General features: G+C 53.2%; 1 protein-coding gene across 1 annotated transcript; it reads right to left on the bottom strand.

Moving 5' to 3' along the window:
• Positions 1 to 8,969: 8,969 nt before the first annotated feature.
• On the bottom strand, positions 8,970 to 13,576 carry HOXB4 (homeobox B4). The gene is made up of 2 exons (XM_075561683.1): positions 12,928 to 13,576; positions 8,970 to 12,029 (listed from the first exon to the last, which is right to left on the bottom strand). Exons 1-2 carry the CDS (start codon positions 13,376 to 13,378, stop codon positions 11,731 to 11,733), a joined length of 750 nt encoding a protein of 249 aa, XP_075417798.1. The 5' UTR covers positions 13,379 to 13,576; the 3' UTR covers positions 8,970 to 11,730.
• Positions 13,577 to 23,384: the final 9,808 nt, after the last annotated feature.

The raw sequence follows: 23,384 nt of genomic DNA, 5'->3' as shown, positions 1-23,384 counted from the left end.
GACAGGAAGGTAGGAAACAGTGAGAGGGCACCGCTGGGCCAAGACTAGGCAGTTCCAGGGGCGGGGGAGTTGTGAATGCCAGGTGAAGCAGGAAGGTGTGGGGCCTGGAAAACCAACTCCTCCTCTGTCCCAACCCTCAAGCAGCAAAGAAGAGTTGGACCCACAAGGGGAAAGGAGGCCAAGGGGGGATTCTAGGGTCCCTGTGTAAAGATAGACACCCCCCCAACCTCCCCATATCACACCTTCCTCTGAGTTGAACTCCATTTGGGGAGTTTCCACCTTGATTAAGTTCCCCTCTGCTTTTTCTGACAACCCCCCCCTCCATCACATCTCTGTCCATGTCCCACAGCCCCTGCCTCTTCTCATACCCAGCCTCTCTCAGGGTCTAAGGAATGTTGAACTGAGTCGTGAGAAGGTTTTAGGAGTGTCTCCAGAAATCCTTTCTGGGCTCCATCATTAGACGCTTCTTTCCTTCCCCATCCTTCGTCCCTTCTCCCGGTGACATGGACTCCTTGGCTTCAGGACCCTTTCATCTTTGGGGAAACCTGCATTCCTATCATGAGGACACGCTCTCCAATGGAAAGGGGGCAAAGAAGAGATGGGCTCTCTCTAAGCGACCCCTCGGTCTGTCTTTCCACTTCCCTTCTTCTCACTGAGAGAGAGAGAGAGAGAGAGAGAGAGAGAGAGAGAGAGAGAGAGAGAGAGAGAATGTGCAGGCTTGCAAGAGAGAGTTCCAGCTGTGGTCCCGTCCTCTAGGATGGTCTGGCCTCCCTGCCCCTCTGACTGGTCTGTGTTTCTTCTCCCTGCAACACGGGTTCCTTTCCCTTCTTCCTCTCCTTCCAATTCTTTCCATCCAACTCCTCCAGTCAGGAAAGCATTGCCTGCCTGGCAGCTTCAGGGCACAGGGAGAAACACCCTGATCATAGAGAGAAAGAAGATAACAGCAGGGGAACTGGGGAAGAAACCCGCTCAAGCAGCTTCCCTAGAGCCCCTCCCTTCAAATGTAGCTGCCCAACCCACCAGTCAGCCCAAGAGCAACTTGGAAGTTGCAGAGTGAACTGGTCAGAGGCAGGATGCCTCATGGCTAAATGAATCAAATGTTTATATAAAACAACAAGAAGCAACAAAGTCCTTTCAAAGTTGCTGATTTGAGGGGCAGGCTTAGATGTAAGGCTTCAGACCCCCTCACATCGGGGACTTAACAAGGGGTCCGCCAGGGACTCCATGATAATGGTGGAGAGAGACAGTCTTCTGCTTTTGTCTCCTGAGAAGGAAGAGTCTGTGGATGAGTTGGGGAACAAAAGGGGGAGGGGGTATCAGTGCCACCTCCTCTCCCCAGGGCCAGAGGAGACAAAGACCTGAAGGAGGTTAAGAGACTGGAGGAGACAGAAGGGATCAGACATCCAAGTCACAGGCAAAGGCAGCTGGGGGAGGGAAGATGGGGAAGGTGGTGGTGGAAGATTTGGAAACATGGGTAAGGGCCTATGGAGTCCCATAGGCTTCTAACTCTGTCCCAGCAAGCTGTGGTCTGACCCAAAGACCAAATCCTTCAGCACCCCCTTTGTTTCCCATCAGGCTGAATTCAGAAGCTAAAAAACATCCATTCTACCATCTTCTATTCTTCCACCTCTTTCCTATTCTCTCAGGAAGAGGTGATTCTCCCTGGGGATGCAAACCAGACTTTGTCCTAAATTCTGGAGTAACAGTTTGTGGATGAATATATCCTCTGCATATTAAGCTATGTATCACAGGCACACACACACACACACACACACACACACCACTTGCCAGGAAGACAAGAAATGTTCATGTTCTCTGAGTGTGTGTGTGTGTGTGTGTGTGTGTGTGTGTGTGTGTGTGTGTGAGAGAGAGAGAGATTCTCCAATACTCAAGGAGATGTGGGAGGGGGAGATAAGAAAACAGACTAAAAGATATGGAATCCACTACCCTCCAGGTCATTTTGTTTCCTCTATCAGACTGCTTTACCTCCCCACCATCTCCTGTCCTGTCCAAGCTGTCCCTATCCCCAGATCTACCCAATTCCTTTTATCCAGGCCAGTCAGTGCCCCCAGCCACCCTAGCCTGCTTCATAAAGCTCTCACCCAGACTCAAAAATTTGGAAGCCTCCCACACCACCCACCCACAAATCTGCCTACTAATAAGGAGGAGGCTCAGAGCTCCTGGTTGCATCAAGGACTGGGGCCTAAACAGCCAGGCCACAAGGAGGCTGCTGCTATGAATAATTAACACCCACCACTGCTGTTGCTCTAATTTCCCTGCTCAAAGGTTTACACTAGCAGGCAGAGTTAAATATCACAGCTAATAGTGGCTATAAAGTCAGTTGGCCGGGCTCCAGCCAGAGAACTAGTCGCCTGCAGCCAGACCAGACTTGGCGAAGGCACTGGCCCTCTGACCCTCTCCATCACAACTTCAGGGTGCAGCTCTAGATGGCCCCAAAGCCTCAGGTCACCTCTAGACCAGCAGACCCTTCCCACTGTGTGAAACCCTAGGGGAAAGTTAGCAGCTTTCCCCCTCCCAATCCACACCAAGGCTGCTCCCTCCTTGCACTGAGAAACACATCCCTTGTCCTTAAACACACCAACTTTCAGGGATCCATCACCCGGTTCTTAGGATATTTCGAGGAAAACTTAGAGAACTTCTCCTCTCTTTAGACCCAAATACACACACACACACACACACACACACACACACACTACTGAGGAAACTTTCTTTGTCTCAGGAGGTCATGGAAGGCTGCTGGGGTGTGAATTCATTTCCTTGTTTTGTTAGCCAGGAGCTGGGGGGCCAGGGGCTCCAGCTTCTCTCCCCACCCTTCACCCTCTGCCTCCATTGCTCACTCCCCACCCCAATTAAGACAGATCCTTCTCTGCCCCCAACACTATCCCCGAACACACCAGATCACTCAATTCAGCTTTAATGCAATAGCAGAATCCTTTCCACCACTCCCAGTGGCAGAGGCCTTTGATTTGCTCTCAATCGATTACAAATCTCTGCCTTCAACTCCAGTGAATTATTCTGCCACCACCACCTTTCTTGGCCACAGGTTCCTTCTGCCTCCAGAGCTGGGTTCCATCACCCAAGGCTTGAGTCGAAGAAGCCAAACTTCTGGAGGGAAGTCGCTGAGGAGAAGGAACTCACTCAGTCTGCTGCTGCAGCAATGGGGCCTGTATCAGTGCAGAGATCTCCTTTTTATATCAGGTCGTGGTCTTTGAGTGGGTTTATATGCCAATGAGACATTTCTGGTTTACCAAATTTATACAAATCTCACCTTAATGGATAATCACAGATGCTGTAATTTAAGACCTCCAGCTATAGAGCTTTCATATTAACTGCTGATCTATTACTGTAAATTGTCTGAAATAACCAACTCCTGGGAGCAGAGCAGAGAGGGAGGAACTGCCTCTGAGGGCGACGCTCTCCCGGCCAGCCATAGAAAGAGCCCAGCTTCCACATCATTTTCCATGAGAAATGATTTATCGAAGACATGGCCATAAACAACACAACTCGCTCACAAACACACGCAGACGCACGCGCGCTCTGGCGTGTTCTCTCTCTCTCTCTCTCTCTCTCTCTCTCTCTCTCTCTCACACACACACACACACACACAATGGCTGGCATGCCGGGCGAGAAGCTGACACCCATATTGCTATAAATCAAGAAAAAGGCTGAAGGAGAGGGAGAGCGGGAGAGGGAGAGAAGAGGAGTATTCCTAAAATCTCTATGCAATGCCTCAATGGGTGTAAACACACCGAGCACCATGTGAAGAGAAATGGCAGGAAATGAAGATGGCTATTTGTCACATTTTACGACAATAACATTAATAACAAACAATAAATTTACATGGACATATAAGACGCGGTAGGTAGTGAGAAATCCCTTCTACTTACAATACCCCTGCCCGCGGTGTGGCTCCGGTGGCGGGGCAGTTTTATTACTGCCTCCCTGTCTTTTTCTCTCTCTCCCTCTCTCTCTCCCCCTCTCTCCCTCTCTCTCTTTTTTTTCTCGGGGTACAGGCTTGTTTTTCAAAGGACAGTTGAAATGCACGTCAGAAACAGGGAGACCAAGCCTGCGATTTTCCTGACGAATACATAGCTATTCTGCAACCTCGGCATTAATTATTTAATGAATCACGTGACCGGGAGGGGGAAGGGGGTCTTTCAATCTCAGGCTCAAAGGACCACTATGACCTTCCCCTTCAGGAGGAGAAAATTTTTTTCTGCAAAATAGCCCCCCACACACACACCACCAATGGAACAGTAGTGAGGTTTCTTTTCACTCTCCCACACTCAGCTACCAGACCTACAGCTCTCTAACACCCCTACCCCGACACACACTTACCCACAGCCCACCTCTCCTCTCTCCTTTCTCCTCCTGCTTCTGCCTAGTTCCTGGAGGTGCAGGAACAGTCTGCAGGGGCGTCTGGGGGTGGGGGTGGGGTGGGCGCCGAGCCCTTCTCTAAGCCCCTGAATTTCTCAGCTTCCAATTCTTCTCTCTGCATCTTTTAGGATTAAGAGCCTCCGACTCTGTTCTCTCCCTGACTCGGGCATAGACATATTTATTTTTGTAGGACCCACTCCCCTCTTCCTACATCATCAACAGAATGTTGCAGGGGACCAGCTAGAAAACAATTCATAATCATATGTAAATAGGCACATATGGAATGGGACTTCTGGCTTTTCCTCCTTTGAAATCCCCTTTGAAGGGGCAAAATAGGGACAGGGTGCAGAGAGGACCCTGGAGCTTCCAGAATGGAGAATAAACACAGGGAGACGTTATTATTATTTTTTTTTGGTCCTGGCTGTGCTTGCTTGCAATGTGGGGAACCCCAGCCTCCTGGGTGCTCCCTGGGGTAGGTGCTCTGGAGACAAAGACCAGCAGAAAGGTTTCTACACAAAAGGCTGGACACTCAGCCTCTCTCTTACCTGGGGCAGGCTCTGACTCAGCCCACCCCAACACACCCTTGAAAATTTGAACTTTATGGGAGGGAGGGTGAAGAAGAAAGTTGGCTTGGCCGCCCAGTCCCTATGGCCCAGGTGTAAGTACCCCCAGCTTCAATTATCAGACGATGTAAACTGATCAGTGGGGGCAAGGTGGTGGGAGGGGGTGTGTGTTAAAAGTCAAACTCCAGGGCTAGGAGAAACCCATTCCCCTGGGCCAGACAGAGAAGTGCACACAGCCGTGTTCACCTAGCAAAGAAACAAAATAAGCCCCCAAGCCCCCCACCTCCGAATGGGCAGACCAGTGTGGCTGGCAGAATCAGAAGCTTGGCCCCCAGCACGTGGAACCCAGAAGACAGAAAAGACTTTTCCCATAAGCCTAAGCCTGTCTCTCTCTCTCATCTCCCTTTGGCCAAAACCCTGAGAGCCCATGGAGATGGGGGGGGGGGAGGGAATACCATTTGGGGATCCAGGAGTGGGGTCTGCCCAACTCCACGGAATTGTTTGGAGGGGCCTCACCCAAAAGCAGGTCTCTGAAGAGAAGGTTCAGAAACCAGAGGCCTAAGCAAGCCTCCCCCGCCCCCCAAAACCCGGGGCGCCCAGCGCGTTATAACTAACGGTGAGACCTGCGTGCGCCCAAGTCACTCAGCCGCCGGCCTCGCGGCCCCGGTGCTCGGGCGCCAGCGGGGCCCAGACTCTGTAGGGGGGTGGTCGGCTTTGTCCAGATAACAAAACCCAGACTCCTATTGAATTCAGCCTGCTGGCGCTGTGGGCTCCCGTCCCAGCCACAAACCCATTCAAAATAGTCCCAGAAAAGCCAAAAGAAACACACTCCGCTACGTCTAAGAGGAAAATAGGAGCGAGTCGATATGCGTAACGTAAGAGAGAACTCGGCAATATCTGACACCGAGAAATTCTCTCTCCTCTCCCCCCCATCCCCCCAGCACAAGCCAAAGAAGAGTAAACCGAGCGGGGCGGCAGGGGCCAGGCAGATCTGTTAAAATGCCCGCACTCTGTCCGTCCGGATCCTGGGAATCTCCGAGTTCAAATAAACAAGCGCCGGGGCGCGGGCTCTGCGCTCTCCTGCCGGCCGATAAAGCGAGCGTTTATAGTGGGAGAAAGGCGAGATTGATTTACGAATCCGAACGCGCCGTTTTATGGCCGATCACAAATCCGTCAGCGCTCAACTCACGCTGGGAAACTTCCCAACGCCGTTTTCCAACCAGACCCTCCTCCCCGGCCGCCGCCGCTTCCCCGGGAAACCCGCTGCGGGGCCCGGGCAGCCTCCGCGGGCTCCGGGAAGACCGGGCAAACCCCACTCGGAGCGGAGAGGTTGTCCCACTGGCGGGTGGACGGTGGGAGGACGAGGAGAAGTCCCGAAACTGGAAGGGGAAAAAGGTGGGGGGAGAGCGATCAATAGATTGGAAGAACTCAGGTGTGCCCACAGGCAACACTGGGCTGAGGTCACAGCGGCCTTGCAAGGAGCCTGCTTAGAGAAAGATCTCAAAGTCTAGCTTGGGGCTAGAACCTTTGCGTGAACCCCAACCTTGTTTTCTCATTGGTCCCTCCTCTTTCTCTTTAGTGGACCTCTAACCCCCCAACAATGCCACAACTGCTGGCTTGCAAAGATCTTTGGCACTTCGCTCTATAGCGGGGTGCACAATTGGTTGTGATAGGTGTAGATCGCCCCTGAACCCCAAATATTTATAGTCCCGGGGATTGGTCAGATCCTTCCTTCTCACCCCATTTCCTTCCTGTCCCTGCGAACCTTTTTTGTCTCCATAGGCTCTCTATGAATTGGATTCCATGACAGTGAATTTTTTTAGAGCTATGGCATATTTATTTATGACAAAAGAGAAGATAGCAACCCTGGTTGTGATTATTATTGTTGTTATTTTGCCTGTGACAGAAGTCTCTCAAATAACAGGAAACAATCGATGAAATGCAAGCCAGTAACTGACACACATCCCAGCAAAGTTCTCACTCCCTGTCTTAACTGGAAGATGGCATTTCCTCTTTCCAGTCCTGTCTGCCTGTAGCTGTCTTGCCCACTTAAGGGATGCCTGCTGATGTGGCCTTTTAACATTCAGTAGGTAGAATACAGCTTTGGAAAGGCTCTGGTTTGGGGTTCACTTCTTCCTAGCAAGCTCCCCCCTCATCTGTTAAAATGAGAAGTTTCAGGAAAGTTTGGTTAAAACAGCAAGAGAGAGAGAGAGAAAGAGAGAGAGGTGGTCAGAAGAGTCTGCATTGACCGCCTCCCCATTTGTTTTACTCCTCTGGCAGGCCAGGCACTCCCCATGCACTGTGAGTAGCTGGGGGTGGGATTGAGGGTTTGGAAGAGGGAGTAAAGTTGATCATACAAATAGACTCCTAAACAAAGGAACTTGTGAACATGTGAACATGGTTGGAGAGGCTGTGGGTGTGAATATCAGGCCTTAGATAAGGTTCGCTTGTGATGGGAGCAGGCTCACTCCTTAAGCCCTCCGAAGCCCTGAGAATGGAGCTTCTCTGCTCTCTCTCCTCACCTCCCTTTGTCCTTTTCCCTGAGCTTCTTATGAGCTCCAAGCAAAAGAGACAAGAAGGAACTGTGGAAGGGGAGGAGGGCGGATTGCAGCCTGGCCTAGGGAAGGGATACTAAATAGCGAAAGAGATCAGCCTCCTAGTGTCCTCCCCCCAGCTGGACCTCCCAGATTAACGGTTTTTATTCCTCTTCTCCCTGATGATCAGTAATAGAAAAATGATTCAGAAATACCAAGATAGCAAAGAAGGGGCTAGGGGCGAGTGGGGGATAGGGAAGGGACACACCACAGCCCAAGGACCCCTCCCTACAGAGGAGGTGTAACTTTCCCTCCTAGTCAGGAGGCAAGAGCCAGCACAATGTCCAGTCTCAGAGAGGTCAAGGGGCTTCCGAGGTCATTTTGTGGTTCGAATACTGAGCTAATCGCCTAGAAAACGTGGCCTCTCCATGAACTCTCTCCTGCCGGCCTCCAGTCTCCAAACCCTCTGAGAGCCTCAGGGGAAAGGGATCAGTGTTTTCAGGGCCCAGGCAGAGCCCACTAGCTTCCTTACCCTAAGAAGAGGTGGGAGCAGAGACTCCCAAACCCAGGGGACCAAAGGAAACCCACCCAAAGCCCAGCCTCCAGGAAGAGGGTGAGGATCAGAAAAGAGGAACATCTCTATGTCAGCTGAACCTCAAAGCTTGCTTGTGAAGGGAGCCGTTTCCTGCTCCAGAGAGTAGCAAATATTTGTCTAGCATCCCAAGCTAGACAAGACAGAAACAAACACATCCCTCTTTAAGTCAGCGCCAAGGTTGGAAGATTCCACCCAAGGTCCGAACTCCTCTTCCCCAGGCTGCAATAGGAACAGCTCACCGGTAAACTGGCACAGGAGACACAAGCCCCCAGAGTGGGAAAGTGTAGTCCCAGGACCGCCTGGGCCACATGTCCGCCTTGCAGACACACCACATGAACACACACAAGCACACAAGCGCAGGCTGGGGCTGCTGGCCCGCCTGCAATCCCCCCACACCAGAAAAACCCTTCTGAACTGCCTGCCAAGTCGCCTTCTTCCCTGGGATGTTTCAGGGGCCCTGACACCTCTGTCCTAAGCAGTTCAAACGCTCTCCAGGTGTCAGACCCCTCTCTCCCACTAACTGGGCCATCAGTCATCATAAAAGGCAGCAAACCTGCCCGGGCATCTGCATCATAAAATTAAAAAACAAAAAAACCCCTAGAAGACAGTTGAAAAAGAAAAGGAGAAGGCGAGAGTGTTTCTTCTTTCACTTGTGAAAGAGCTCATAAAAACATCCCAAATGCCAGCCCAAGCCCGCTTTGTTACCTTTCCGCCACTTGCCTCCTCTCGCCTGGGCTCCGCCGATCCCATTCATGATGAGCGGCTTCTTCCAAACTGAGAGAAAAAAGTTTGCAACTTTATGGTTCCAAATTTTTTGCCCCCTCGCAGATCCCGGAGAGACAGCTAACACTTTTTTCCCCCAACAGCCGGTCTGCAGAGGTTTGCTGTTGAATAATAACAAAGGAGAGAGGATACGTATTTAAAGAAAAGAAGTGATTAATGGTTTTCTGTATAATTCTCACATTTTTCTTAGCTCTTGTCTACACAGAATGGCTGTGAACTTTAAGCTCCATAGAAATCTTTTTTTTTAAATTCTATTCATACCTTCCAAGGAGCAGCTTTGATTTGGTTCTATTGAGACATTCCTGGGGGGGCATCTGCTTTTTAAGAACTTTTTTTTTTTTCATTTCTACCAAAGACCATGGCATCTCCTTGCAGCTCAACATCACACCGTAACTCCCAGAGAAACAAAGCCTGCCTGGCTCATCATCCCCAAGTCCGGAGTGGTTTTTCATGACTCTCGGCCGGCTGGCCAACACACGGGAACCTTTCCCGCTGTAGACACGGGATGGAGGGGGGTTCCCTATCCGAAAATGACTGGCGCTTCAAACAGAGGAATAATAATAATACTTTAAAAAAACCCTTCTGCTCCCTGGTGGCTCTGATGGATTTAAAAATTCCAAATAAAACATATGGTGGAATTGGCTATTTTTATTTCCTGAAGGGAGATGAGACTCAAATGAAAAACTGTCTTTAAATAATGTATCTTCTCTGGAGCCCTGTGCTCTTCGGAGGCCTGGGCCCCCAGTAGGACCAGAGACCCCAAGGCTGGAACCCCCAGACCTTAGAATTTCTCCATGGTGTCGCATCAGTGTGGCCCAAGACTTTACAGAGCGTATCAGGGTCATCTGCACCCCGGGTTCCCTTCCCCCACCTCATTCTAGGGGTGACTGAGACCTCTGAGACAGAAAGCTATTTGGTCCCCAGTCGCACTTTCGATATTTTCTATGAGAAAGAAAATGAAAATTAATACAGGAGCAGGGCTTCACAAAAGAGGCAATTTGTCTTCTTGATTATCTATTTGCTTGTCAGGGTTTGAGCTATGGCACCGGCTTGCTCCTTTGTAATATAAAAATACTCTGAAAACCTGCAAACACCCAGAAACATCTGTGCAAAAAATTAGACTCATTAAAGCCTTAAACACCTCAGAGGAACGCGATACCTTCCTATTCGGGAAGAAAGAGGCTGGCCTCACAGAATCCTCTCTCGGAACTTTAATAACCAAAGAGCCGTCTGTCTCAAAAGAGACAGCTTAACCGCATTTTATTTGCTTATGACAAATAAATCACGATATGAAAGGCTTTGGCATACTGAAGGCTCTTGTGTGCTACAGTGAAACACCCCCCCCCCAATTAGGTACTGGAGTCAGCCCTCCCAGTCCTTGCCATCCATTTATTGCACTGGAGTGGGGGGGGGAGGATTTTAAGCCCCCAAATAAAACCCATCCACCCCCAAAAGGAAAACTAACCAGCTTCCACAACAGGGACGCCATAGAAATTCCCATTTGACCCTCTGGGAGAGGGAAACTTCAAAGACAGACAATGTGCAGTAGATAGAGCTGAACTGACTGGGGTGCTTCCAGTACAAGCGAGGTGGCCTCTATCCATCTTTCCATCAAGGTTTCAACAAAAACACTCTGGGTTGGTCACAGGAAACCAAACATTTATTTCTATTGTCACTCAGTACAGGACACACATTTTCACACCAGCAACGAATTCTAGAGTTCTAGACTCAGACAGCCCCAGAGGTAGGAAGGGGGGCGGGGAGCAGGTTTGGAATGTCAGCAAGAGAACAGGAGAGGACGCACATGACATAAAACCAGCCATAACAATAATAAGAAGAACAAACGACGCGACAATGATCATCTATGGGAGAGGGCTCTGCAGCAACGCGGTCCTCCGACTGGGAGGGGCACATTTTATTTCCTAAGTTTCACATTAATTTTCAGTCTGGGAGAGCGAGTCTCCGCTGCACTTCCAGATTGGCGAGAGGGTTGGGCCGGCTCTGAGCGCTCCACTGGGCCCTCACCTGCCAGGCCCGGTCGGCTCTCTAGAGAAAGACCCTCGCCCAGTCTCAGGGTCTCTGTGTCTCTCCTTTTAAACTTGGGCCTCAATTTCCCTGCCGTTTCCTGCTTCACCAACACTGCCTCCCCCACCTCCCACTTGCCTCATTTCTGCTCACCACCAGCCCCAAGGTGGCACGGAGAGCAGACAGGCAGTGTCCCCAAGAAGGGGCACGGAGGGGGCAGGGAGTTGTGTGTGAATGGGTTTGTGTGTGTGTGTTACCCTGCGCCACAACACTGCGCTCTCTGGCAGTCCGAGGGTGTTTTCGCAGGGTGTCTGCAGTGGGAGACAAAGAGAGCATCCAGCGGTGGCGGCCCGAGCCAGCCGGCCCTCATTTGTTAGCCGGGTGTCGAGGTAATGGTCGCCACCGAGGCCCGTCCTCTCCTCGGCAGAGTAAACAAGACAGATGGACCCGGGCCTGGCGTGATTAAAGATGAAGCGTGGATCCATCTTCGCCAAAGCTGAAAACCAGGAGCTGCAGCCTCCTCCGATTGCTCTTTCTGTCTTGTTCTTCCTTCTTAGTACTCCTTTTTTTTTTTTTTTAAAGAAGAAAGCAAAGACTTGAACAGTGCTTCTGGTGAGGCCTCGCTGGGCTACCCATTGTCAATTTTATAAATAAAGCTTTCCCTCCGCCCCCCTCCTCTGTGTTTATTCTTCTATAGATAAAGCAGGGGGTGGGGGGGTGGGGGGCAGGTCGGGTTTTTTTCCGGGGGTCCAAGCCCCAGGACCTCTCCCCTCCCGCTCGTGCTCGCAGCCCCCTCCTGCCCCAAGGTTCTAGGCTCCCACGTGGGGGGGCACTAGAGCGCGGGGGGGCCTCCGTTGGGTCGGCCGGGGGGTCCTCCAGCTGTGCCTGGCGCGCCGCCCGAGCGGATCTTGGTGTTGGGCAACTTATGGTCTTTTTTCCACTTCATGCGCCGGTTCTGGAACCAGATCTTGATCTGGCGCTCGGACAGGCAGAGCGCGTGCGCGATCTCTACCCTTCGGCGCCGGGTCAGGTAGCGGTTGAAGTGGAATTCCTTCTCCAGCTCCAGGACCTGCTGGCGAGTGTAAGCGGTCCGCGAGCGCTTGGGCTCCCCGCCGGCGTAATTGGGATTTACTGGACACACACAGAGAGAGGGAGAAAGAGAAAGTTTTATTGCCCCGAAAGGGAGGAGGGCAAATCCTTTCTTCCAGCAAACAACACAGTGGCTCCCTCCCCGACCCTTCCACCTCTTCTTCCTCAAGTTGCGGGGGGTGGGGGGGTGGGGGGGTGGGGGGAGCAGGAGGGGAAAGAAGGAAGAAAGAGGGTCCCAAGAAGAGAAAGTGGTCTCAAAGTTTTGTGTGTATGTGTGTGTGTTGGGAGGGGGGGTTGTCTTCGTGGTCCTGGAGAGGTGAAGATGCCTTTTTAACCATCCACTCACTCCCTTGGCCTGAGGCCCCAGGATGGAAGAATGGGAGGGGGGAAGGAGGGGACTTCCTTAAAGCTTCCCTCTTCTGTTTAGTTCCCACCCTCGCTGTTCGATTCCAGTGAGGTCTGTCCTTCATAAGACACAACCACTTTTGTCTACTTCCCGGGCCAAGGAGCCAGACTAGAGGGAAAAAGGGGGGAAATATAAATACTGGGAGTTGACTCAGCTCTCTGCTGAAACACACATCCTTCCCCGCTCCCCCCCCCCTTCTCCAAGTCCCCAGCCTCCCACCCTCCCCAACTTCCAACTTCACTAAGTGAGACTGCTACGCACTGACGGAAAAACTCGCTGGTGAGAATGGGGAAGAGGATGGGGAAGCGACTTCAAAGGCGCGGGGCCCACCAGGCCATAAAAATTTATGGGGGATGTAATTATGTGGCTCTGAAAACAGGCGACCGTAAATCTCCCGCAATGGCGAGTTTACGGCGGGGACAATTGGCTTCCCCCAACTCCACCCTCCACCCCCCGCCCCCCCAAGCCTCGGCGGAGGTCCCTTCGGTGTAAAGCGCCCCGGATGGGAGGGGGAAGGGGTGCCCACGCACTCACCCGTGCTCACGTGAACTTTGCGCATCCAGGGGTAGACGACGGGCTCTTTGCACGCAGAGTGGGACGGGCTGGGGTGCAGGGGGTTCTGGGCACAGGGAGGCGGCGGGGGGCTGCTGACCGCCTCGCAGCGCTGGCCGGGCTCCTGGAGGAGGGCCCCGGAGGGGGGCGGCGCAGGAGCCCGAGGGGACAGCCCAGGCGGCGGCGGGGGCGGCGGGGGCGGCGGCGGCGGCGGGGGCCCGGGGGCCCGGCAGGCCGCGTAGCGCTGCACGGTGCACGCCGCGCGCCGCCCGTAGCCCGCCTCCGGCTGGAAGCTGCTCTCTCGCCTCTGGCTGCCGCCGTAGTACCCGGGCGAATGGTCGCTGGGTAGATAATCGCTCTGTGAATATTCCTCGCAGGGAGGGAACTTGGGGTCGACATAGTTTGAGTTGATCAAAAAAGAACTCATAGCCATTAATTTCTGGGAATTGCCCACAAAATATACTAAAATTTATTCCGACCCCTGACTCGTTTTCCTGTTTCCGAAAGCCCTCCTACTTACTGTCAAGTGAACAAAGTTGGGGGCCCACGTGATCCTCGGAGCCAATGGCCGCCCCGCGTGCGATTCCCGGATAAGGAAATCTGCTCACCCGAACCCTACTCCAGCCAAAGAGGTTCATTTCCCCTTCTTCTACCCCCCCTCCCACCCACCCAGCCCCAGGATTTACATAGGACTCTCTAGGGTGACCCTCGCTGCGCTTGGCTGTCTCGGTGGCGACCCAACCCGACGGAGACAGGGAAAAAGCAGGTCTCACTTGGAGGGCCTGTTGGGTCGCTGGGCAAAACACAGCCCCTGGGTCCCCTCAGAAGTTGGGGCTCCCTGTAGCCTCCCCTGTCTTGCTTCACCCCCTCCCAGAATTCTCTGCTTTCCATCATCCCCTACCCTTCCTCCCGTCGGGAGGGTGCACAAGCCCCCTCCATCAGTGGGAGTTGCGTGGAGGGAGGGCTGGGGGCACCGCCTTGGGAGATGAAGCCTTCTGGGGCAGGAGCCTCCAGCGAGGGGCTTTTCTCTGGCGGCTGGGAGGGGAGGGGCAGGGGTGAGAGAGGAGGGGTGGGGAGCCAGCCGGCGGGTGCGGTGCGCTGAGGGGCTTGTCAGAGATGAATGAATGGAACTGCGACCCCGATCGATAGGAAATTCATGCACTAAATTCGGGGAGACCTCGCCTTCCAAATTGCATTTAGCTGCGCTATTAGCTTGCTGTGTCTGTCCGTCGGTCTGCCTCTCTCTCCAGTCCACTCCTCCCTTTACCCCACATGCTCCAAACCGAGAGAAGCGGCTCGGTTTCGCCCACTGAGGATGCGTGCAGGGGCACAAACCCACAACTTTTGGAAGCAGATTGAATAGCAATAGCAATTTGCTGGTTCCTGAGCTATGGGAGCAACACTAACTGTGGGCATCAGAGACTTCTAATTGCGCGAATGCCTCCGCCGCCGCTGCCGCCACCGCCCAGGCGAATACAAATCTCCCATCTTAGTGATGCCGGGCAAAGGAATACACCGCCCCCCCTCTCTGCATCTCCCAGAGATGCAGAAAGCCAAGCTCAGGCCCCCTCAGCATCCTTATGAAAAGCGAATTTCCTTTGCCCCTCACACGCTGAAAACATTTATTAGCTGCACCCCCAGCCCAGAATAGAGAACAGGCGGACTTCTTCGGATAAGAGAGTAAATGAAAAATATCATCATTGTCAACAGCCTTAAAGGAACCAAGGCTTGCAGGGGCAGAGTGGGGAGGGTTCAGGTGGATGGTTCCTGCGTCTCTAAGCAGCTGGTCGAAGAAAAGAAGAGAAAGGGTCTTCCCTCGTGTTGTCAGTCACCGGGTTGTCCTTATTTAAGGGGGAAAAAGTATACATTTTTTCTTCTGGGGGGGGGGAAGGGAGCGGAGTGTTTATGTCAACTACATATTCCCCTAAATACGAATTTGTGATCACAAAATTCCTTACACAAATTCGGATCTACAGGGTATATACAGAAGACAGACAGATCTTCTTGGCCCAGAAATCCTCCGGTCCTCCTGCTTGCGCACCTTCTTCGGCTGCAGTGTGGTTTGAGGGCTTCGATTTTATTTCGTTTTGTTCTACTTTGAACAAGCAAAGGCACGGAGGGTTCATTCTTGGGATTACAAGGTTTTCACTTCTCCTTTCTATTAGAGCAATGTCTTGAAGCAGCTGATCTGTAAAGGGATGCGAACCTCTGGGGCTGACCGCTCTACTCTCCAGCAGGCGGGCAGAGCATGAATTATGAGATGTAAACATTAGCTAAACACAAAAGGAGAAGGGTCATCCTGAGGCTGCCACCAAGTCAAAGCCAGGCCTTTCTGGGTACCTCCTGCCCCTCCCCACCCCCAGCCTTTTTTTTTTTTTAAAGAAAAACAAAACCCCAATCCGTTCCTCCCAGCCACCCTCAGCCTTTAGTTTGCGATCAAACGAATATTTAGATCTTTTCCACTGGCGCCTCTCCAGGAAGGGCGGAGGGAGAAGCCGGCTGGGTGTGAAGGGGGTATCATAAAAGTCCTTTTGGAAAAATTCAATGGCAAAAAGAGAGAGAAACAGCTGTAAAGAAAAAATGCTGGAAGACCCAGCAGATGGGGCCCCGGAAATTTAAAGAAGGGCAATTCCGTTTACAACCTGAGAAAAAGATCAAAGGCACTTCATTTCCGAGGGAAGGGCAATGAGTGACCACAAAAGATCCAACCAGATGATCTGCCCCCCACCCACAGCCTCCTACACCTCCTGAGGGGGAGGAAGACCATCTTGGGGAGGGAAGGGGGAACCCCAGTTGTTTCTCCATGGCCCACCTCCATAGCCCTAAGCAGGCCATTTTCTGTCTGAATGTACATGCGGCCTCAGCCCAGCCACCTGCCTGGGCTGCTGGTGGGGAGGTGAAAATGGATTGGGGGCTCCTGACCTTCGGGGGGCTCGGAGTAAATGTGCAGCTGACTACATTCGGATGGGCTGGAAGGAACTGAGTTCTACACAGTGAGAAGTGAGGATCTGCTAGGAGATCATTAAGATGGCATCTTTCCGTCCCCCCTCAGTGAACCCTCCCAATAACAATTTCAAAGAGCAAAACCAAATACAGCAACAACACACCAAAAAAAACCCAGCCTCCAACCACCACCACACTGCAGGCCCTGAAACCTCTTCAGAGGTCTCTCTGCCCATCCATTCGGAATCCTGGACCCCTGGCAGGTGGTTAGACTTCCCACCTGCTGGGGTGAGAGGTCTAAAATCTAGGCATTGCCCAAGTTGACCACCCAGCTTGGTTTCTAACAATCTCTTCTAGCCAGGCTGGACTCGCACAGGTTTCAAACAAACAAAATATGGTAGTTTACATTGTCAAGAGAGCATCCACCAGGTACCTGCAGACCCCATCTGTACACGTAGGCAGACTGATTTCTGGCCCTGGGCCCAGACACAAAAGGACCCGCTCAACCCCAGCCCAGCTCCCCAGCGTCTACTAGGGACTTTTCCAAATCTTCTTAAAGGCCACTTAGCTGGGGGCTCCCAGAACCACCCCAGCCGACCAGACCCCTCACCCTCCCCAGACCTCCTGCCCTGCCCTACGCGCGCCCAGCTCTCAGAAGCCCGTCAAACCCGTTGGCGTTTCCGAAGTTTGGGAAGGCCGCTGGCTGACCTCCGGGGCCTGTCTGCTCTCTACACTCCACCCAGGGTGTGGCCCAAAAGCCTGGAGCATCCCCCCAAGAGAGAGGAGCAGCGAAGGTGGAAGCTGCCGCGGGGCTGGGGACTGCAGATCCTAGGGACCAGACACCGAGAGTCCCTCCTCTCCGCGCTGGGAGCCGCCACCTGCCCATCCCACCAAGGCGCGCATCCCCCACGCGAGCCAGCCCAGTCTCCAAGGATGGAGGACTGGGGTTCGGCAGCGACTCTCAAGTCAGCTTTCACTGGCCTAGGAGGGCTCCCCCTCTGCCCTCCTCCCCCCAAAAAAGGCTACTATACAGGCGCCTCGGGATAAAAATAAGATTGAGTCCGGGCTCCTGGCGCTGCTTTCGGAGGGTCTGCGCCCCAGGTCCTCCCGCAGCTCCCCTGGCCGCCCGCTCGGGCAGCTACAGGTTGTTAGCGTGACCTCTCGTCGCCCAGCCCCCTGCCGCCGCCCCAGGCGTGTCCTGCCCCGCGGAAATGGCCACCTTTTGTCGGTGGGGCGGGAGGGACGGGACCGGGAGGCCGATGGAAAGGGCGGAGCGGAGGCGAGACCCTAGCGGGCCTCGCGCCCCTTTGGCCCGCGCGGAGGACGGGAAGGCCCAGGACCCGAAGGGACAGCCAACTGGGTACTCACCGGCCGCTCCCCAGCCCTCCCCGCCGCCAGCCCGCCCGCGGCGGCTCCGCAGCCAAGGAACTCGCGCCGGTCCACTCTCGTGTGGCCGGAAACCCGACCCTTGGCTGCGGCGGCGGAGCCACCGGCTCCTTGGAGGCCAAAACAGGACTCTTTTTTTCTTTCTTTCTTTCTGGCCATGTTTTTGTTTTGAAGTGCAAGTTTTCTCGTATTCATCTCATACTTTGGCAGTCTTTGTTAAACAGCTAGGCGCGTCACGAGGCTCTTGAACATTTTAATAATTTTTAGACGCTGTGACCTGTCGTTCACCCCTCTGCAGGCCTCCCCCCACAAGCAGGCAGTTGCTATAATACGCTCGCCCAGTTCGCTCCCTCCGTCGTATTGGATTTTTTGTGCAAGTCATTACTTGGGGGAAAGAAAGAAAAAGAGAACCTAGGAGGGTGGGGGGACTGGATTAAACTCATCCACTTTTCACCCCATCTTCCCATCCCTCTCCCTTCCACCTAGACCCCAGGAACACCCCCCCCCCAAAAAAAAAGCCCCATTTGGACAGGACTCTGGCAGTGCCTCTGCTTCGATTCTCCATCCTGCACATATTTTGTGGATTCTGGGTCCTGAGGCAAAGAGGGAGAGAGTAGGACTAAGGGGGCTGGGTGGCAGGAGGGGAGGGGGGCATCTTTATGCAGCCTGAGAAAGAGACTGGCAGGGAGAAGTGAGAATGCAGTCTTGGGCCAGGGGTCACAGCTAGTGAGCCCCTTTTCCTCACTCCTGCCCTAGAACTGACCACACTGCCAGAGTCCCACCGGATCACTTCACTCCCACAAGTATCAAAGATATTCCCTATTTCCCGAAACCATGGAGGTTCCAGGTCCCCAAGCATGACCCCTCCACCTATGGGGAGCTGAGATTTGGGACCACAGCCCAGAATATTTAGAGAACATGGAAAGAATCCTGGGAGAGGGACTGGGTGGTGGTGATAAGGGCTGGGGGAACTGGCTTTCAGAAACTTTAATTTTCTTTTTAAAAGAAAACCATCTCTTTCTCCTCTTCACCCCCCCCAAGTTTACCCCCCCATTCTTATCCACTTGGTAGCTCCTTTTCTAGCCCCCCCCCCAGACATCACAAGGAGGGCAGGAGTCAATCAGGAAGGCATTAAAATACCTAGGGATTTTCTGCAAGTGTCTCTCTGACTTAGGGGTGGGCGAATTGCTTTCAAGGCATTTTCCCCTTTCTCTAGCTTCCAAGAGACCAACAGAGGTAGGGGAACCAACCCCACTTCCATCTAGATCCATGCTCCAGGCCAGAGGGGGTTTTGAGTGCATGCATCCCCTAGTATGGGAAGATCTGGAGGAAGCAGCTGGTTTGAGCTGGGTTCCTCAGCTTGGAACCTCTCCTGTCCGGGACCAATGGGCTGCCCAGTCATCCCACAGAGACCTAAACAGAGTCCTTATGAATTTGCTAACAACGTTTGATCCTGGGGAGGAAGAAAGAGATGGTAAGTGGGTAAATGGAAGAAGATGGATTTTCCCATTACAGCATTAGCCTTTACCTGGTCTAACCCCCAGAGAAAGTCACTTGAGGAGTCAGGAAAAATGGGGACCAGTTAGTTTAGTTTAAAATGTTATATCCAATTGGAAAATTGACATTAAACTTCTGTCTCTCCTGGCCAGGCCATATTTCAGAAGGCATCTTTATGAAAACTCCCGGGGCCCCTCTTCTCTGGCAGGACAAACATCCACAGTGCTCTTGCTATAGGAAATGTTGGAAAGAGAATATGATGGCACCTCAAAGCACAATAGTCATTTAAAGACCCAAAATAGGCATCCGCCCCGGTGTTACAATGACTAAGTCTCTCTAAGCATTTATTTAGGAGCTAGGCTTAATGCACAGATTGAAGGTTCATTTCAGGTCGCTGTTTCAACTCAAGTTAAATAGATCTCAGTGAGACCATTCAGTATTTTTCCTTCATGGTTCTCCTTCCAAATAGGAAGCAATAGAAGGGGAGGTTTGGGAGAAAGGGAAGAGAATTAACTAGCTAATCTTCTTTCAATACCCATGATCCCCAACCTGAACAATTTAAAGAAAGTAAAGAAACAGAAGCAGGTGGAAGCTTAGGAAGGCTCTGGTTGGAAGCAGGGCTGTGGACTCCAGCTGCCTGGGCCAGCTGAGATGTTAGGGCCCCCTGAACAACCAGCTCACCTATGGAGTTTGGGGAACCAGCTGTTTAGCCCCTTTAGGCTGATGTTGGTGAGAACCAGGCCTTCACCTTGGAAGCCTTCTTTGCCCCCCAAACAACGTCCTGCAAGGGCACATGGGTAATTGGATTTCTTAAATGTGTGTGGCTGGGTAGGCTTTAATTAAATTTTATATGATGACTCAAAGATTATCTTTGGGAAAGAAAATTGCCTGGAGGATTTGGCCAGACCCTGCCCCTCTCCATTGTACATCTCCCTACCACCACCAGCCTTGTTTGGGGAGAAGGTTGCTTGTTTGTTTTCTTTCCTTCCTCAGTTTCTCCTCCCTGAGATTTCTGTCTTTCCCCGCTCCCCAGTTCTGATCCCAACTTCCCCCAGTCCACCAGGCTTCCTCACCTCCAGCATCCCTGGCTCCCTCTTCTCTCTCCACACACAGAGCCCCCTCCCCCTCTCCCACTCCACCCCTGCCGCTGCTGGCTGCCTTCGAGGTCCCCTCACGCACACTGTAAACTTTTGACCCTCCAACTTTGCGACCCCTCTGGCAATAACACTGGCCTCAGCTCTGGTCTCCTTCTGCTGCGGCGCCTGCAGGAAAAACGCAAGCACAAAACCAGTTTCCCTCCCCCTCCCCCCGAGCCCCCCTCCCACACTAAGGGGCTCAGACCCAATCTTTTGATGGTGAAATAACTGCTTGAAGAAAGATTCTGATCCCACTTTTGGATTTTTCACAGGCCTCTTTCACTGGAGTGCCTGATAGGGCTTTTAACAATCTCTTCCCCTACAAGCTTGGCCCCAGAGTGGGGCCGCGGTTCTTGGGAGAGCGGGTCTATGGGAGCAATCGCATGGGCTAAACTGAAAGAAGAGTATTTCTGGGGTGAAAATTGGGGAGCACTTGGAACAGAAATTCTTTGGGAGGGGAAGCCTCTGGCCCCAGGGGCTAGGAGAGAGCGAGAGAGCAGCCCGCTATCCCTGAGCAGCGTGAGGCCCAGCGGCCCCGGGCCACCTTGCGCGCGGCCACTCGCCGGTGCCTCGGAGGCCCTAGCCTGGCTGTGAACTTGGTCTAAGGCGGACTCTACTGGCAGCTCGGGGACGTTACAGCCTCTGCCTGGACTCTGCGGCGCACTGGTGACCAGCGGTGCCTGCTTTCGGTTTCCTTTCCTCCCAAACGCCGTCCCCCCCCCAGACCCCCCGCCTCTCACTGGGAAGCTTTGGTTTCTCCTTCCCTAGGGGGCTTTGGGAGCCATAAAATGGAAAAGAGTCAAGAGGGGATGGAACCGGCCAGGGCGGGCCGCCAAACAAACCCGCAGGGGACTTTCCCTCTCCATCACCCAAAAGGAGTCTCCTGGCCAACCCCCTCCTTCCATCTGGCTTGGATTCTGGCCCCGCTGGGCCATTAGACACAAGCCTGGGGCCTGCCAGGTACCGCTCCCCCCTAGACCTGTTCATCCATCCCTAGCCCAAAGGGCTCCAAGGTCCGCGATCGTGGCCTGTCGCTCCACGGCGAGGCCACGGCGGAGAAAGTCCACTCCGGGGACCAGGCCGGCCCAAGCGCAGAGGCAGGGGCTTGAGGAGGCTGCGGGGAGGACGGGACCGCATTCCCCTCTCACAGGACATTTTCATTTCCCCGAAGGAAGAGGCATTACAAAAGACGTCTCTATCCGGCAGGCCGGAAAAGGTGCAAGGAGAAAAAGGAAGATTTAAAGTGGGAAAGCAGGTGATGTTTGGGGCCAGTCAGGTCCAGTCGAAGCCAATTCGCAAATCCCTCCACTTCCTCTTGGAGCCTGCAACTGTGGCTCCCCAAATTTGGCAAAGGAACGACGGGAAACTCTGAAACCTGTGCTCCTGCCTTCCACGCCCCAGGCCTGGAGTGGTGGCGGCGTTGCGGCCAACGGCGTGTAATGTATGCGGCAGCGGCTCGGAGCCCCACGTAGGCCCGCCGCTTCGCCCCCGTCTGCTGACCTCTGCGTGATCCCGGACTCTATGAATTATTGATGAGATATGAGCGTTGATTTCCCCTTTCAGGATGCAAACTCCATTATATTGTTAAAATGGCGATTTAATCGTTGAGAATAGCTTTGGTGTGGGGTTTTTTTCCCCCAACTCATTTGCGCCTCCTTCCTTTTCATTTAACTCTCTTAATTAAATCCTTTAACAGATTTTAATCACTTTTTGGAGGGAGGGGCGGGAGGAGAGGGCCTGCTATAATACCATCACTAACCACCACCACCACCACCACCACCACCACCACCGCCAAAATGGGACCTGACAGGGAGGCAAAACAAAACACACACCAAATCCAAACCAAAGACTACAAAGAGCCCATCTACCACAGGGATATGGCAAGGAAGGTGGTAAGGGAAGTGAATCCCTCTAGGAAAGGGGGGGGCATTCACCAGAGCTCATTTGGGAAGTGGAGTGGGTGCTGGCAGGAATAGGCCTCCTTCTACCTGGTTAACTCACGCATGTGAGGTGCAGTGGGGCTCACCGATGCTGAGAAGTTGAGGCACTTGGAGTTGGAAAACAAACCAATCAGGTCCCCAGGGGCCCTTCTGGAGAAATGTCCATTCTCCTTAAGGGGTCCCCATTTCTCCCCTCCCCCCCTTCCCAAACAACTCCGTTTCCAGGCGGGTGTCTGGGTTAATTAATATAGATGTGTAACAGCACTGCCATGATCGATAATTCCTGCTGTGGGCAGATCTTAACCTCCAAATCCCATTACTCTGAGAAACTCCCCAAATGGGGAGGGGTGCTCAGGGGGTCCTTCCCCCAAAGAGGGGAGGGCATTATCGTAGCTCCGCAGTCCTACACTGGCTGGGTGGAGCCCCAAGCTGGGGACCACACTCTGACAGAAACCTCTCCCTCTCTGGCCCAGAAGCGCCTGGGGGCTTGGACTGAGCTCTTCCTGGCTCGGAATTCCTGGCTTCCACTCCAGTGTCCAGACCCCAGAGATAAAGGAACCAGGCAGGAAGAGACGCTTCCTCTTGGATGCCCCTTCTCCTGCCCCAGCAGGCCCCAGTAACTAGGTCCCTGCAGCCAGGGAAGGGTTAAGTGTCCCCACAGCCACAGTGGTAGAGAGGAAGCTGATGAAATATGGGCACTCGGAACTCCAGGCCCGGCTGGCTTTCCTGTTTACACTTCTTTATACTTCCTCCCACCCCACTGCCCTGGAGAAACAAAACATAACCAAATAAAACAACCTCCCTGCCTCCCCAAAATCAAATTCAAATTGTCCACTGAAGGGTGGTCAAGCTGGCTTTGGAGAGAAAAGGGAAACCGCTGTTTAAATCTCTCTCTGGAGCTTCCTGGGCCCTGACCCAGGCTGAGGTACACCCAGGATCAGATTAAGGATCTCACAGAGAGGCTAGAGCCTGGACGCCCGTGCTCTGGGGAAGGAGAAGAGTCCTCCACAGGGTGAGCGATGAGAAGGGAGAGGGTCTGAGACAGAGGAGAGAATCTGATGGCAACAAAGACCCCTTTACCCCAATGATTCCCTCACCCAACATTTCCTGATTGGGAGGATTCAGGGGACCATTGCCCCCAAATCAATAGACAGAGGAAAGCCCAGTTTAGGCATCCCCTCCATCGATCTACAAAGGAAGCCAGTTGGCCTCTCCAGTGCTTTTCTGGCAGAAGTGGGCACACACCCGCCTCAGTTGCCCTTGGACATGCCGGGAGGGAATTTGTTTAGATCTGCCCACGCAATGTCTCTGGGCCGCGCCAGGCTCGCAGGCTCTTTAGCAGTTTGTAGAAGGGACATGGAATGAATGGGCAGGCTATTAGTAAGCGCAATGATCAGGAAACCTTCAGGGCCAGGGCTGGTGAACTTGGGGAGGCTCTGAGATGGAAGGAAAGGCACATTAGACGGAAGCCAGGGGTCCAACAGGAATGGTGGCCCTGGCTTGGGTTCTGCCCTGTGGCTCTCTCAGTCTGCCCCTC

The sequence above is a fragment of the Tenrec ecaudatus genome, chromosome 10 (assembly GCF_050624435.1).
Source record: "Tenrec ecaudatus isolate mTenEca1 chromosome 10, mTenEca1.hap1, whole genome shotgun sequence".
Lineage (NCBI taxonomy): Eukaryota > Metazoa > Chordata > Mammalia > Afrosoricida > Tenrecidae > Tenrec > Tenrec ecaudatus.
The sequence above is the reverse complement of the archived record's forward strand: the minus strand, read 5'-3'. Positions and strand labels throughout refer to the sequence as shown.